This window comes from Apaloderma vittatum, unplaced genomic scaffold (assembly GCF_000703405.1).
Source record: "Apaloderma vittatum isolate BGI_N311 unplaced genomic scaffold, ASM70340v1 scaffold32128, whole genome shotgun sequence".
NCBI classification, from domain to species: Eukaryota; Metazoa; Chordata; class Aves; order Trogoniformes; family Trogonidae; genus Apaloderma; species Apaloderma vittatum.
In genome coordinates, this window is record NW_009730887.1 from 45,226 (window position 1) to 61,421 (window position 16,196).

The 16,196-nt window shown below is 49.6% G+C and overlaps 1 protein-coding gene across 1 annotated transcript in view; it reads right to left on the reverse strand.

Annotated features, from left to right (window-relative positions):
• Positions 1-15,941, reverse strand: part of SH3PXD2B (SH3 and PX domains 2B) — a gene marked incomplete at its 5' end in the record, with an annotated part of 56,716 nt that extends 40,775 nt beyond the window's left edge. The window contains 1 exon segment of the mRNA XM_009874954.1: positions 15,861-15,941. Coding sequence (XP_009873256.1) covers positions 15,861-15,941 — 81 coding nt within the window.
• Between the last annotated feature and the right edge of the window lie 255 nt (positions 15,942-16,196).

Genomic DNA, 16,196 nt, shown 5'->3' on the forward strand with positions numbered 1-16,196 from the left:
CTCAGCAGTATTCCCAGGGAAGGAGAGTGTTCAGGAAGGGCTTGGCCCAAATAAGAGCTGATGGTGTAACGCCAGAGGGGCACTCCATGCAGACAGCATAACCCCAGAGGGGGATGTCTGATGGAGGAGCAAGGGCCCCAGGTCTAACAAGCGGGCCATATCGCTTCCCAGCCGGAATCAAACTCTCAACAAACAAAAAAACACCCTCAAGGCAAATGCCAGTGGCTAATAAGGTGTGTCATCACTTTGTTGCTTCTCTGCTCTCGTTGATAAAGTGGAAAATTTTCCCCTCTAAAACACAAAGGTGAGGGAAAAAAATAAAATAAAATTATTTTTCATTTAAATCTGATCTGGTGGAAAGAAAAATGTCAGGGTGAAATGGTAAACACAGAGGTCCTGCATTCCCCTGATAACAACGAACAAGAAGCATGCGGGATTACTCTTGCAGCAAGTCCTCTGCCGGCGGGGGACTCTGGGATTTGCTTTTGTCAAGCTGCTCTAAAGCCCAGGCTCTCAGTTTCTGAATGTCAGGGCTTGCATTTTACGTACCAGGGCTGCAGAAGGGAACGGAAGTCTTTGCCAACTTACAGAGGGGATGGTGGTTCATGTCACCAAACAGCAACATGCACCAGCACAGGCTGGGGGTGATGAAATCCCCAGGTGAGGAGAGCAAACTCTCCCCACTCTTGCACAACACCAGGAGCCGACGTTGGAGCCAGGCTGAGAGCTGTACGTGCAGGCACAGGGCGAGAGAACTTCCCCCTTCTCTTATCGAGAGGATTTGTTTTGCCTGCGTGACGGAGGTTCAGCGTAAAAGCACGCTCCTCCTTGGTTTAGCAAGCTAGAGCTGACCTAATCCATGCCTCCACCAGACATGTCCATTACTCACAGCACAGAAGTCAGCTTTTGACACCACCACAGGGGAAAACGGGGGGAGAAGAAAGAAAAAAGAGGAGTTCAACAAAAGGCTTCAGAGTCTGGCTGAGTGCGTGGCAGCAGAGGCACAGGAGACTCTTTGTGAGAGCTACAGCCTCCCTGTTGAGAGAAGGCAGCAGCTTGCCATGGGGGAAAAGATGGGTCCCAGCCAAGCCTGCTCTCATCCCGCATTCCCAAACTCCCCATTGGCCCTGTCCCTTGCGAGAGAGGGCACGGAGCAGGCAGGCAGGCACCCAGTGTGCCCTGCTGTCCCCATGGCAGCAAAGTGCAGATGGTGACACCCCTGATCCCCATGTGCTCAGCAGGGTGTTAGTCAGGTCTCCTCAAATGGGAAGAGGAGCCCTCCTCCAGATTTTATCCATCAAGAGGAAGTGTCCCACTGATGCCCAAACACAGGGGGAAAGGGACACAAATCCAGTAACTGCCTGCCATCACGGCAGCACCCTGGCCCTACGGGGACGTGGTGAGGGACACGGCTGCGCACTGAGAACCAGACTTTGCAAACACGCTGCTGCAGATCAAAGTACCCTTGTGCCCTGGAGCCAGCTGGTTTGGAGAACATCTGCCAAGCAGATAGTCTGGGAGAGAGAATGACATCTGGCAGTGGCTCACAGGCTACTGATGTTTAGTCTCTTTGCAATCCTACCAGAGGCACCTCCTCTGCATCCCCCTGGTCTGTCTGTGAAGGAACAGAGGGTGAAAACACAACAGCCCACAAGACAGAAGGGCCAACATGGGGCAAGCTCAGATCCCAAGCTCAGGAGGTCAAGCCTGGAGAAGGATTCCACTGGGTCTGGCACCAGGTAACGCCTGTCCAATAGCCAAAGCAAGCAAAGTGTTCAAAGACAGTAATAGGAGCTGAAGAGCAGCACAACTGAGCGGTTTCTTGATGACCACAGCTTCTTGCCAGTCCCAGCTTTTCTGATGCAAGTGCATTTTACACATTACCAGGCAGAGGCAACGCTGACCTCCATAGCCCTAGGAAATGGCATCACAGAGGCTGGATTGTGAAAACCTGATGGAAAACTTCAAGCATTGCTCAGCAACAGACAAAAAAAGAATTATCTGAGGTCAGAGAAGAAAGGGCTACACAAATTGGCAGCAGCTGCCACTGCAAGAGAGACTTCCTATGAAATCACAGGAAGCATTAGCCAGAGGGAGACACTGGTGCCTGGGACTAGCTCCCTGGCATGGAGGGGACAGCAGGCACAAGGCCAGACAGGACACATCCCTCTGCCTGCACTGCCACATCCAGCCCCAGGGCTGAGCCACCACCAGCTCTGTGCTACCCTGAGTGCCTTACTTGCAAACCACACAGACCAAAATCGAGGAGCTGGCAGGCTCTGCCTGCATGTGGGGGCTCAGTGGGCATGGCAGCTTTGCATTTCTAGGTTTGGTCCAAGCGCAGTGGTTCTCCAAAAGCAAGCAGGCAAAAGCTTTCACTGCCCAGGATAGACGATGCTTCCAGCCCAAGCACCCCCTGATTCTCTGAGTCGAAACCTCAGCCGCACTCACCTCTATCTCAAGCAATCAAGATCACGACAGGCACTGCACACTCCCTGGGGCCGTCGGGATTCCCAGCAAATTAGGCGCTCAGCCCCAAGTGTCTACCTCCTAGAAACCTGTAGTGACCTCAGTGTGAGGAACCTCCTGCTTTATCATCCAGCCTTGAAACCTAAACCCCCAGGAATCACTAAAAGATTATCGTGTTTGTTTATTAGCAATGAGACAATGGGAGTTTCTAGTCACAGCCATCTCCATTGCAACCAACACCATGTGCTAATTGCAGCAGATGGGTGAAGGAGAGAGTTACGGAAGGAAAAATATAAATACTCTCATCCTCAGATAGGTCTCTCTCTGGGCAAGCCAGGTCCTGCTCCCACAATGACTTCTGTGTCTATTCTGTGCTCATCTACACGGCACATTTCCTAGAGCTTTTAAAAAATAAATAAATAATGTTTTAAGACATTCAAAGTCTGTATGTTTTCAAAAGCAACAAGTAGCTCCAGGTACCCATTCTGAGGCACCCAGAAAGGAATGAGAGGGCAGACAAAGCTGCCCCTTCCCAAAACTCAGCTCCACTAAGGCATCAGGTGAGGCACCTTGAGATACCGGGATCCAAAATCACCAGCCATTTCTGGATTGCCCAAACAACTCCTGAAAAGCACTGCTTGGTTTCCCTCCTTTTGTAAGCCTGTCAAGAATATATTTGGGAGAGACTAAGGAGAGAGTTTAGTGTTAAAAGAAAGAACAAGGAAACCTCAGATCAGGAGAAGAGCACCCAGTCATCTCCATTTATACAACCTCCTCACAGAGCCGACAGTACCTCTGTCTGCTTCTTGGGTGATTAAAATACATTGCTTTTTACATTCAGTTCATCAGTGCTGAATCCTGGAAGTCATCATTCTATTTACAGCACTCCACTAATCCATTTTCCACTTAATTTCTGATAATTGCAGCCTCTAGATGGTATTAGGCTGTGTAGGCAGGTCCCAGGCTGCACAGATGAGCACTGAGAGCTGAAGCACTCCACTCACTGCCGGAGCATTAACATCACCAAACAACCAGTAATTCCATAATTCACCACAGCGACCCAGCCACGGGAAATGACTCTCGCCCGTAGACGTGCTTAGGAAGACAGCAGCAATACCCGGGGGTGATGCTGGTCTGCGCCACTTCCTCTTTCCCACCCAGTCCATGGGAAGGTCCCTCCAGCACAGCCGGGGCTGTGTTACACAGGGAAGTAGCCCTGGAAGGAGCCTCGGCATGGGAGCAGGACAGAGCTGGGCCGCCAGCCCGAGCCTGGTGCAAAGACCACAGAACCACCACGGCCACCATCGCTGGAGCTGTCACGGCAGCAGCAGCTGTAGAGAAGGCTGCAAAGACAGTTCCTGTTCACCCACATCCTCCTCTCTAGCATCCCCAAGCAGACACGCTCGGAAGAATGGGGAGTCATGAGATTCAGTTTCTGTTGTGGAAATGGAAATAACAGTGGAGAAATACCAATATATTTGCCCTATTTCATGTGTTGAGCAGCCGAGGTGCAGCAAGGGGGAGGGCTGCGCCGAAATACTCCAGCCAGATCTCGTTTCACATCTAACGTGGTGCTTCACACCAAGAGGCAATCTTCAGTCAAGCATTTCAGTGACGGGGCACAGAGAGGCTTTATATATGTGCCACCCCACTCTGAGCTGCACACTTGCCAAACCCTCGGGATGACTTGACCCCCAAATAACTCATGATCTGATTTCTCTTTGACCCCTCCCTTCTCGAAAACCTTCTGTGCTCCAGCAGATGAAGAGAAGCAGACCAACATACATTCCTTCCCCGAAATTAATGAAAAGTTTTAAATCTGTGGCAGGCCCAAACATGATGAGACAAAGGAGGAGGTACCTGAGCTACGGGCAGGGCTGCAAAAGCTGCAGTCCTGCCACTCATGAGAGCGCTGCTGGTCAGAAACACCAGCCTCATGACACTCCTCTTGCATCAGTCTTCTTGCTAACTGTTTATTTTCCTTGCTGTTCCTTCCCTAAAAACACAAACCCCATGTTCCAAGCAAGTCAGCAGAAAGGCCAACACAGAGAGATTTTGACTCGCCCACATGATCGGCCCTTGCAGCCTACGGAGGAGTTAATGCACTTTGCAAGGAAGGGATGAACAAGCAGCCAGCAGTGGGGCTGGGGTATGGGGAGCCCCACTGGGAGCCTTTGGGACTGCATAAAGCAAGAAGCAATGCAATTCCGGAGAGGAACGCTGTCCTAACCCAGGATATTCACCCTCTGCCAAGGGCCCGGAGCCAGCAAACACAGAGGCACTGCGGAGGAGCCCCAGCAGCAGGCAAAGTGCAACAACCTTGCTGCTTTCTGTGCAGTTATACACAAGAATGCAGATTGCACAGAGAATTGAGTCCAAACCACATACCTTAAACTGCACCTGCTTTTTTAGGACCCAACCAGGACAAAGGGAGATTGAGCAACACCAAGGTTTTCCAGCATAACTAAACCTCTATGGAGCACGAACCTTGACAGCACCCAAACCTCAGAGCTCTTCTCTAAGCGTATCTCACCACAGACATATGAAGAGAGAAAACTTGAACAGCCTCTGGCCAAACTCACTAGCTGATAAAAAAACATCAGGGTTCTGGGGCTTAAAGCAAGCACCTGTTGGCAGGTGGAACGCAGCCGTCTCCCAAATAGAAACCCCAGAGCTCCCTGGGAACTTTCCAACAGAACTTTTTTATTTCCTGAAGGTGGGTGGAGGAGCGGGAAGGAAAGAGGAGGGGAACTGGAAAATGCTGATTTGCCAAGAAGAAGGATCAGCAGATGAGTATCCATTTCAATTATCGTTTCAATCTGAACAGTAAAATCTAACCACTAAAATTAAAAGCATTTTACAAATGTTTTAAGTGACTCATCCAGGAGAAAGCTTTTTTTTAAAAAAAAAAAAGTAAAAAAATAAGAGACTGTTTCACACATACTGAACTGAGCTTCTTTCTAAAATTTAAACACTAACTTTCCTCTGAACTTAGGACAAGGAAACCTCACCATTTTGAAGAGTTGCACAGCTTCCCAGCTGGCTTGGCACACTGCGTGGCTGAACACAAAGCCTTCTTCAGTGGCCATTTCACCAGTCATTTTCAGCATGTAGGTGTGCAGCTAAAAAGCATAGGATTGCAACTTCACGTTGCCTGAGATTGGGTGGGAATTCCCGGATTTCAGGTCTCTACCAGAGGTGCTGATAATTTCTAAAACCCAGTGCTCCTCAAGGCTGGAGAGGAGCAATGCCCACTGCCAGCAGCAGCTCTACAGATACGGAGGAAGACTCACAACTTAAACTTTCTAAAACCCCCATGCTTCCTCCATTTTTCAGCATTATCTTTTTCTAACAACAAAAAAAAAAGAAAATGTCAGGCGCACTCGGTGAGACTGAACACCTTGGCCAGCTCCCACCAACAACCCTGGGGATGGGGAGGGACATCTCTGCAGCGCCTTAGACACGTTGCCCACCTAGCCCACAGTGAAGTTGCACAATAAAGGTGAACCAACTGAACTTTCGCCTGCAGCAGAAGACAGGGAGAGGTCTCACCTCCACCTTTCTCATTCCTGGCCTTCCCAGAGCTGCTCTGAGCTCACAAGGACATGGGCTGGTTTGCTGACAGCTTGGGGACAGGGGGGATCAGCCCCAGAGGGCTCCCAAACCTCTTTGCACCCAAACCACTCGCCGCAGGAGGCATTTTTCAAAGTCTGCTACAACAAAATACCTTCTTCCCCTCTGAAAAGGTCAAGTACCGGACCATGGTTGATGGTAAATGATCAGCAAGTTCAGCTTGCAGAGGAAAACAGGAGCACAAGGAATTCTCCGTAAGGTGCACAACAGTACCCTGCGTATTAAAAAATACCTAGTTTGGCTAATTTAATACAGTATCAGCACTGAAAAATGACATTCAAATACAAGCTTTTTCTTGTCCAAACCCTAAATATTTTATCAAAGGCAGTATTAAAACAATAAATTCACCAACCTTAATTACACGTCCCAAACCCAATCTCCATGATCTAATTTCCATGCTGCCAGGTAAAGACAGCCATAAACATCATTTATAATTCACTACTTAGTGACTCATTCCTACTGCAAAGGCCTCAAGCTATAGTACCAGTAAGGCAGAAAGGCTCAGGGAGGTGGAATTAAGACAGGGAAAATATTGAGTCTCCTCACACTGCCACATCATAAGAGAGACCATTTTTCATGTAGGTTATTGCTCACATTGCAATCCCAGATAACACGAGAATACAAAATTCACCACAGCACAGGGTGTAGAGCAGCACCTCGCAGCCCGGGGACACACAGGAGGCACGAGGTGATGAGAAGATGAGCAGAATGGGTGCTACACACCCAGCAGCACTGCAACACCCCCGCGGCGGCTGGAGAGGCCAAGCTTCACCACTGGCAGGAAAACCATGGAGTCACCACGGCACCACGGAGGGGACAGGCCAGCTGCCGGAGCCCTGCAGCATCCTCCTGCTGGCATCATGTCACATTTTCCCCTTTCCATTTTCTGGTTAATGAGGTCTCCCTCCTCGCTGCCATCCGGCTGGAAGGCATGAATCATGGAGGAAGGGCAGACCCTGCACACCCACCCTTCCCTCCCTGAGAGGTCTCCCCTAGACCAGCCAAAGGAGCAGCCTTGCTGCAGCTGGCACAGACCTGCCTTCCTTGTTCCTCCTGCAGGATGCCTGCCACATACCCAGGAAAAGTCTGCGTTGGATCCCAGCGACGGGAATGAGAAGCCAGACAAGCCTCAGGGCAGAGAGCATATATAGGAGAAGGGTTAAAAAACACACAAGGAAAGCATGAGGAGAGGAGCATTGCTTCTTGGATGGAACAAAGTGCTGGGAAAGGAGAGCAAGCAGATCAATTCTTCACTTGTCCCTAGGTCCACCAGGACCCCAGGGAGATCACTCCAGAGGTCCACACCTCGCTTTGCAAGGGGACTCCAAGACTGCAAGACATCCTTCACCAGAAACGTTTTCTATAGCCATCACCGGAGCGCTGATTTACAGCACCACAGTAAGCCTGTGACAGCCTGATGTAAGCGAATGAAAAGCACAGAAAAGAAGTTAGAAATAAGACTGTGGAAAAACATCTTGTCCCTTCAGCTTTACCACCTCCCTCTGCAAGGGCAGGACAAGCCCAGAACCACCATCTCTCTCTGTTTCTCCCAGCTCTTATTTCCATCTCCCACTCACCATAAAACTGCACAGATGCTTCCACTTCCTAGATGCCTATGTGTGTGGTGCATGCTACGGTCTTTACTACATCACACAGATTTAGCAATATAAACGGGTTCCGGCCATTTTTACTAAAAATTCAGCACTTTGAGATACAAAGTCTTTTGCACTGATTTACTGCCATTCACCCTCCGCTCCCCCCAAGACAGCATCAGTCAGCTTAAAACTGGTTCGTTTCAGATCCAGGGCTGCTGCCACATGATATAAATTGCAGGTCTTTCCACCAGAAAACCGGGCTGCCATAGATTGATTAAGAACATGGCAGAAAGGCTGGGGAGAGGGGCGGGCTGGTGGTGGTTCGCATCAGCCCAGACCCAGGCAAACCTCATCAAAAACCTCGACCACAACCAGCTCCAGGCAGGCACCCTCCCCAGGGACCTACCCCACGGGCAACGGGCACCAGTGAGCTCCCTCCCTCCCAGGGATCCCGCTCAGCCCTCCCAAGAATGGGGGCAGTTGAATTTTCAGGGCTTTTTCACTAAGTAGTTGGGGTGCGGAAGGGCATTAGCTCAGCCCTGAGACAGGCAGAGGGGTGTAACCCTTTGCCTCGTGTTACAGGATAACTTTTAATCACCGCAGTGCCGAAAGCCTCAACAAATAAAACCCTGGGTTACACTCGGCACAGGCTCCCCCCAAAACAGCAGCCACCAGGCAACACTTCGTGTGCGATGTACTTCCCCCAGGGCTGGGAAGCAAAGGCTGCTCCACCAAGTCTCCAGAGGGAAGGAGACCAAGGGGTGCCAGTGGGGATGAATGAGGAGAGCAGAGGCTCAGGAGCTGGTCCTCCTTCACCACGGCAGCGCCAGGCAAAGAGCCTGGGAACAAGAAGGGACGAGCTAACAGGAACAGGTAGAGATGAGAGCCAGGAGGTGAGCGGGAGCCCTCACAGCTCAGCAAAAGCAGCAAGAAGCAAAATTGCTCTGAAGACAAGAGGTGGGACTGCAGAAACCTCGTGAGCCTGTGGAGCAAAGGGAAAGGGCAAATGCTGCCATCAGTTTGGGTTAAACCAAAAACCATCAAGTGCTGTTCCCAGCAGCTGCTCAAGAAAGGCTTCAGCTGTGAGAACTGGAAGTTATCTCCACTGCAGGCACACACTGCCTGCTGCCACTGCACCGGCCCCATGTGTAGGCTTGGCCCTGGGAGCTTCCACCCCACACGGATGCTCAGGGAGGATGGGTTCCCACTCCCCAGAGGCAGGCACGGCTTCCAGCAGCTCGCAGCCCCACTCGGCTCCAGGCGCAGAACGCGGCAGCCGGTCGGATGCCAGCTAGAGCCAATTGTAGCTCCACTGACCTGCCTTGGCACTAGCTTGCACGGCAACATGCTGGATCCCAGCTGCCAAATGCTGGAAAGCTATAAATGGGAGACGTTTGGAAAGAGAAAAAGTTAAGGAGCCAAGTTTAACTAGGCTGAAGTGCACTGGACTGTGTATGTTCTTTGAGGAGGGAGAGAGGAGGAGAATGATGAAGATCTTTGATGCACTGCTGGAAAAATACTGACTGCTTTGTCTACACACAGAAGTAGCCCTTATTTAACGGAAAATGCTTCTTCTCTCGAGTTCAGTAAAGGCAATTCACTATTTTAATACTTTTGCATATGGTGTTTAAGCTCATGGCCCTCAGTGTAGTCTGGGCACAGAGGGAAAAACAGTCACTGGTGCTTTGTAGCAGGAACCTGACCATAGGAAGCTGCGGGGTTTTTCTTGTCCTTGGTCACGCAAGAGCCTGTCTTTCATGATCCAGCTGCCTAAGAGAGAGATCCTGGTGATTTATTTTTGCGGCAGCGTGAAACCACAAAGTACATTGCACACGCAACTGCGCAGAATTTTGCTGAACTCCATAAACCCTAGAGAAAAGAGAAATCCCCAAAGTGTTGAAATGAGATTCCTATTACGAAATAGCTATCAAAAGAGCCCTGTTTACAATCCCTGGACTCAAAAAGGCATCCACCTCTCACAGGCACAGCATGGCTGAGCTGCTTTAGGGCTTTTCCACCAAGGAGGCCATGAGGACCCAGAAGGGAGGTGAAATCCAAGGGTATCTCAGCTTGTGCTCCCACCTGAAGGAGCCTTGTGCTGTTTGGGACACATCACTTGGCACATCTGCCCTTGGCTTTCCACATCTGGAAAATTAAGATAACACTTACTTCACCTTCATGAACCGTGTGCCCTGCCAGGAGTCCAGCCTAAAGAGCAGAGGAGGAAGAGGAGTGCAGGCAGAGAAAGGCAAGCATGAGGCTCACTTTAATTTTTCAAGAGTCCAACTGCCTGAAACAGGCTGATGAGAACAATTCTCTGTATGCCAGCTAGTGTCTTCTGTTTTAACATCGTGTTTTATTTAAAAACAGTCTGAAACACTAAGACACTGACTTTTTCCCTCATCCTCATCTTTTGCCTGGCAGCTGCATGTACACAACAGGTGAAAAAAAACCTCCAGAAGGACTAATCTGTCTTCCACATTGAGACGACATGCAAAGACCATTGCCTTTTGCCAATTTTCTCATAAAAGTAGGCTCCACTTCAACAGGCTATTTTTTTCTGTGTGTATGTGTGTGTGTTACACACAGAGCTGTTGGCCCGAGGGCTGCAGGACTCTCTCCAAGATGACATCGCTCCAGGTGGGTCAAAGCTGAAAGTTTCCAACTAAGAACCTGAAAGATTTGTTAAACATATGGACAGATGAGAGGACTGGGAAACACACTTGACACACATGCAGAAAGGAGTGGGAGAGAGAGCCAGAGCCATTTTTAAGGTTGCTTAAAATCCTCAATTTTTCTGCCTCTGAATCATGCAGTAAGCACACTTACTCCACCCTACATCGCACCTCCATCCCTGGGCTCAAAATTAAACCTCTATGCAGAGGAGCAACCATGCAGCATTACCCGCTCCTACAGCCTTCAGCTGGGACAAGGACTGAAGGAAAGGTTTCTGACTGCAAGGGGAAAAGCCCTGGGGTAACCTGTCCCCAGGGAGGGCACCCCTGAATAGCAATTTGATTTTTAAGGCCTTGCAGCTCCCTGCCAGAGAAGCAGCTACTGTTTTGGTGGTGAGAAGGCAAGTCATGGCATGAACGGCAAATCCTGGTCCAAGGGGGAAGTTTGAGACCCAGCTCCATCAGAGCTCACAAGCAGCTCCCTGTGTGGCTGGTTGGATCCGCTCCTGAACATGGAGGCACAAGCCCTGCGGCAAAACAAGACAGGACCGAAGAGAGTGGCTGCAGCCCAAAGGCAGAAGAGGCTGAGGACATGGGTCAGGTAATAGCAGGAAAGTTGTAAAAAGGTTGAGTTTGGGTGTAAAGACATTTTAAGAGCACAGCGAGACAACAGTTGCTCTTGGTCACATGAAGACTTGAGGCAACTACCATCGTGGCTGATGAGCTCATAATTACAGAGTGGGGAAAAAATGTTTCGTTTTGGGGGTTTCCATAAAAAACACAAAATACAGGCCAGCATCTGTTCTCTGCCCAACAGTGTCACTCCTTACAGCCAACGGTTTCAGGAGGATCCTTTTAAGAGACTTGTTAACCTCCTCCCAATTGTTGCATCCAATGTGATCCAACAGAGTCCTGCAGTCACGGCACAACTCTTTGTGCCTCAGCAGGGCTGGAAGCATCTCTCAGGCAGGCAAGACTTTGATCCTCTATCTCTGTCCACTGGAGACAGCTGCTCACATATCTGATTACCAGCTTCCATGCCAGCTAACATTTCCAGCATACCTGCCAGCTCCAATTAGCATCCAGACCCTTGCAAGCATCAATCTTACTGCCTTTATTTCTTAGGAGCAGTATCCATCTGCTCCAAATAGCACACATCTGGCATACTGAGTGTTACGAAAGAGCCCCAGTCCTATCTGAAGGAAATTCTTCCTCCAGTCTAGAGATTCATGCAGAACTCAGTTTAGGATTTGCAGTCACAAATTTACTACGAATCATAGAATTAGCTGAGGTTTCAAACTTTAGAATTACAATTTCACCTAGGGTTTTTTTTTTAATCCTTAAAATGTCTCTCTTATGTAAATCATCGTGTGACAGAAAACATTTATGGAGAAAGTAAGCAGGAGAAGTGGTAAGAAACTCAGCACAGAAGCTCTACACACCAAAAATGCCCCTGAGCACTGCTCAGGTCTCTGGAGGTTTCCTCCTGCAATGAGCAGTGCATAGGAGGTAGAGGTATTCCTCAGCTTAAGTATTCCTTACTTACTGCAGGGGAGTTGGACTAGATGACCTTTAAAGGTCACTTCCAACCCAACACATTCGATGATTTTATTCCCTTCCCACAATTTCACCTCCTGGCATGGTATACCAAGCCTTTCTGTGACGACCTCAGAGCAGAAAAAGGCACATGACCTGTGTGCTTCCCAAGGGATAAGGGCCAGCACTTCATCTGCTCAAAACACTGGACCAGGACTAGGAGGAAGCAGCCTCTGCCTTGTGCTGGGGCACACGAGATGAATTGCGGAACAAGCACTGGTCACCAGCCCTTAGAGAGAAGGTGACAATCTCCTGTGTGACAGTGGATGACCTGTGACGCAGTCACGGAATGACAACAGGTAATTAGGCAGAAAAAGGAAGTCTCACCACACTTGGAAGAGAAAAGCTTGGAAAGTTGCTGCGGTGACAAGCTGTAAACCAGGAATTCTGCCGAAGCAGTCCAGCCTCAGGTATCAACAATGGGCAAAAAGAAGAGCCCTGGAAGCTCACAATATTCAGACAAAGCCTTGAACGCTCTCAGTTGACAGCAGCACAGCCTGCAGCATTTCTGTGACCAGCAAGGTGGCTTTTGACATTCCCCATTCCAGCAAAGGAAAGGCGGCTTGTCTGACACCTCTGCATCCAGAGGGAGGCAGAGACTGGCACCAAGAGAGCTCCAGGCTTCATCCCTTGTTTCAGCTGAGCTGGTTTGTGTTTTGAGTGTCATTCCTGCCTGGGTGGGGAGGGAAGGAGGCTTTGCCCTCCGGCTGCAGCGAGAGCAGGCTAGCCAGCGAGGCTGTCAGTAGTAAGCGTGCACGTGTTTTACTTGGCCCTACTCCTAAAATAATTGTTTGGCCACAATGGAAGGTGACAAGCGATTCAGCTGTGGCCCCACAGGGAATAAGAGGATAAAATCCCCGACTACTCACATGACCGTGCCTGGGTTCCTCGGAATCACAGCATCACACCAGCCCAGGGGGCTGCCCCCATCAGCCCTCATCCTTGCCCCAAGGAGTTCTTCTCCTACCTCCTACTTGGATCAAATGGCTTCACTGTCCTCCTGCCTGGGCTTAGCAGGAGGGCCACTGGCAGCAAAAGAGGATGCACCAACCTTCACCCAAACGTGACCAGAGCTGCTATTGAAACAACAAAACCCTGCTCAGCTTCTGGCAGGAGCACGGAAAGCACAGCCAGAATCACTAGGAATGTAGATATTAAATTAACAAATATCTCTACCCAAACATGCATGTACTATGATTGCTCAAGGCCATAACTATGAATAAATTTGGATGGATTTTCACTGGATAACATAAGACAGATTCTTGACACAGGGATCACCTGCGACTCAAGTTTCCAATTCTTTCTCCAACGCATCCAAAAGATCATCAGAACTGGAGCCGGGAAAATTATTTTTCCCTCTTACTATGTTTTCAGAAGCAGATGAACCATTTTAGCCAATCAGTTATTCTGTGGGTTTTTTTGTATGGGTTTGGTTGGGTTTTTTTGGTTGTTTTTTTTTTAATAACCAGAGGCATGAATAATTTCCAGCATGGAAAATTTCTGCCTAAAGACCTAAAATTGGCATAGAATCATCCATCAGTCATATAATAAAGGCCTCCTGCAACGGCAACAGTCAGAGCTACCAGGCCTACCTTAAGCATTTTTTTCCACTGTGCTAAGAGGATCTGTTTCACTCCCTGCCTTTCAATCCAATTTCCACTGTACTGCACCACAAGTTTAAAATAAGGACACCAGGAAGCATGTGCGATAAGGGGGAAGGAAGAGAAAAACCACAATTTCATTCATTCTTTCAAGAGAGCCAAAAAGGAGTGGTTACTTTTTTCTCTTTTTTCTTTCTTGTTTTTTTCTTTTTTATGAAAACGCTGCAGGGCACAGGGGCAGATGCTTGCTTTAAACTTCCCCAACTGCACCATGATATATCTATAAAGTACCTCTGCCTCTAATGGTGCCCCAGGGTGTTTTATAGAGCTAGGTTAAGCCTCTGGCTCCAGGCAGCCTCCAGTGATGATGATTTCCATTTAGGAGCATGCACAGCTCCAGCTAAGATGGAAGGGGAGGAAGAGAGGAAGGATGGCCACGATTTCCCTAAACCTACAAGGAGCAAGGCAGTCCAGGGGGGAAGCAGTCTGATCACATACAAACCCCAAAAGACTGTTCCCCCCTTGCAGCAAATGATGATACGAGATTGGCCACCACAATCTTAGAGCAGCAGTAAAGATGAGATGCTGCAGAGAAGGAAGCACTGAGCTCTATTTCCTTTCAGCCTTGGCTGCTGCCCAGCCGCTGTTCCCTGTTTATTTACTTTAATATTTCCTTGGTTACTCACACAGCTGCACACAGCTTAACCCCTGCCTACACCCACAGCCACCCATGCCACCCCACCTTGCCCAGCAGGCTGCTGTGGGACAGCAGCATGGAGCAGGGTGAGGATACCTAAGGTCTTGCCAAAGCCAGGCTCCTGCTGGCTGGCCAGGGCTTACTCAGCGTGGTCACCCTCACAACCACATCCACAGCTCTGCAGAAGGTACCTCGTGGGCAGGGGACAGGGCACCATCAGCATGAGCAGCCGTCTTGCACAACTCCAGGCTCCAAAGGCTGAGCTGAAGCCTGCTGACCATATCATTTCATATCATATCATTTCATATCATATCATTTCATAGAATGGCCTAGGCTGGAAGGGACCTTACAGATCATTTTAATCCAGCCTCCCTGCCACGAGGGCCGCCACCTCTCGACTAGATCAGGCAACACATGGGGACCAAACAGGAATCGAACCTGCGACCTTAGCGTTGTTAGCGCTACACTCAACTGCCTGAGAAAGCCATCTGCATTCCCATGGGCTTGCTTCGCTGGGCAGGCCCAGATGCGCTGTAATTTTAGCAGCCTATTCATGTCTGGATGCAGCAATTTCAGGAAAGGCATCCTTATTGCTGGGCAACCACAGCACCCTTTCAAATAAAGCGTACAGCTCGGATCAGCTTCACGTGTATGGGGCACTGGAGGCAGAAGGTGCCCAGTTCCTCTCCCTGTCCCATGCTCAGGCCAGGAGGAACGTGCCAGTGACTTTTCTGGCAGCTGCTGTCGGTCCATAGATCACTTCATGCGTTTTCCTTTCTCATTGCACAGGGCCTGTTCCAGCAGCTCAGTTTGTGTTTTGGCTCATAAAGTTCAGCCAGACCCCTTGGCTCATCTCCACCAAGGAGGGGGTGGAAAACACCCTTTGCCTGCTCTCCCAGAACACGGCCTTCAGTTTTCTCCAACCCAGGCTGTCCCAATTGCCTTTCCAGCCTCCTCCCTCCCTCCTGGCTCCATTTTCTTCCCAGCTCCCCCCTGCACCAGGAGGTAATTGCTAAAGCAGCTGCTGTGAGCTGCCCTCTGGGCTGGCACTGCTCCCCACCGGGCATTTCCCCAGCGCCTGCTCCCCAAAATGCCAGCCAGCGGGACACAGACCCCAGGAACTTTTGCTGCTTTCCAGCAGCAGTCCCGTTTTGCTGTGGTAGCAGCTGGGAAAGGCATGGTATTAGCTCCACAGGAATGGAATTTGGGCCTAACTTTAACAGAATCTCCCACTCAAAGCAAACTAAAAAATCCCAACAAAACCCCCACCACTCGCAATTCTGTTGCAGGAATTTGAACACACCTACCCAGCCCTGCATGCATGTAGTCCAGGGAGTGACAGCAGAACTTTAACACTGGGACACGCAAAAGTCCCAGAGCATCCCCACCAGCAGGCAAGAGGCATCGAAGTGAAGAGTCCAGCCTTCAAGGTTGCCTTACTCTTGCTTTTTCCAACAACTTAAGTTTCCTCAGATCAAAACATTTTCTGGTAGAATACAGAAGGCATGCTCAGCATAAGGCAGGAATCATGATTCTCAACCAACCACAGCTTTCAACCTGAAGTTAAAATCCCAAGATTTGGCAAAACGCTTACCTGGAGATCAAAGAACTTGCTGTACCGTCGGTATATGACTTCCGTGGACCCATTGGACCAGGTGACTTTGATAATGTACACCTGTAGGGAACAGAGGAAGAAATCAGAGAGGAGTGACCGAACAACTTGCACCACAACCCAAATGCTCCTGAAGCTGCCAGTGCAGCCCCCACGGTTGGGCATCAGCCAGGGAGGTTCAGGGGAACACTTAAAAGTCATTTCAGCAATACTAGAAAACATGTAAGCTTAAAATTATTAAGCTAAACTGCTGCAACTTAACCGTCTACTAAACGCATATTGTTAGCGGTGAACTAAGACAGCTCCTCATCCCCATTA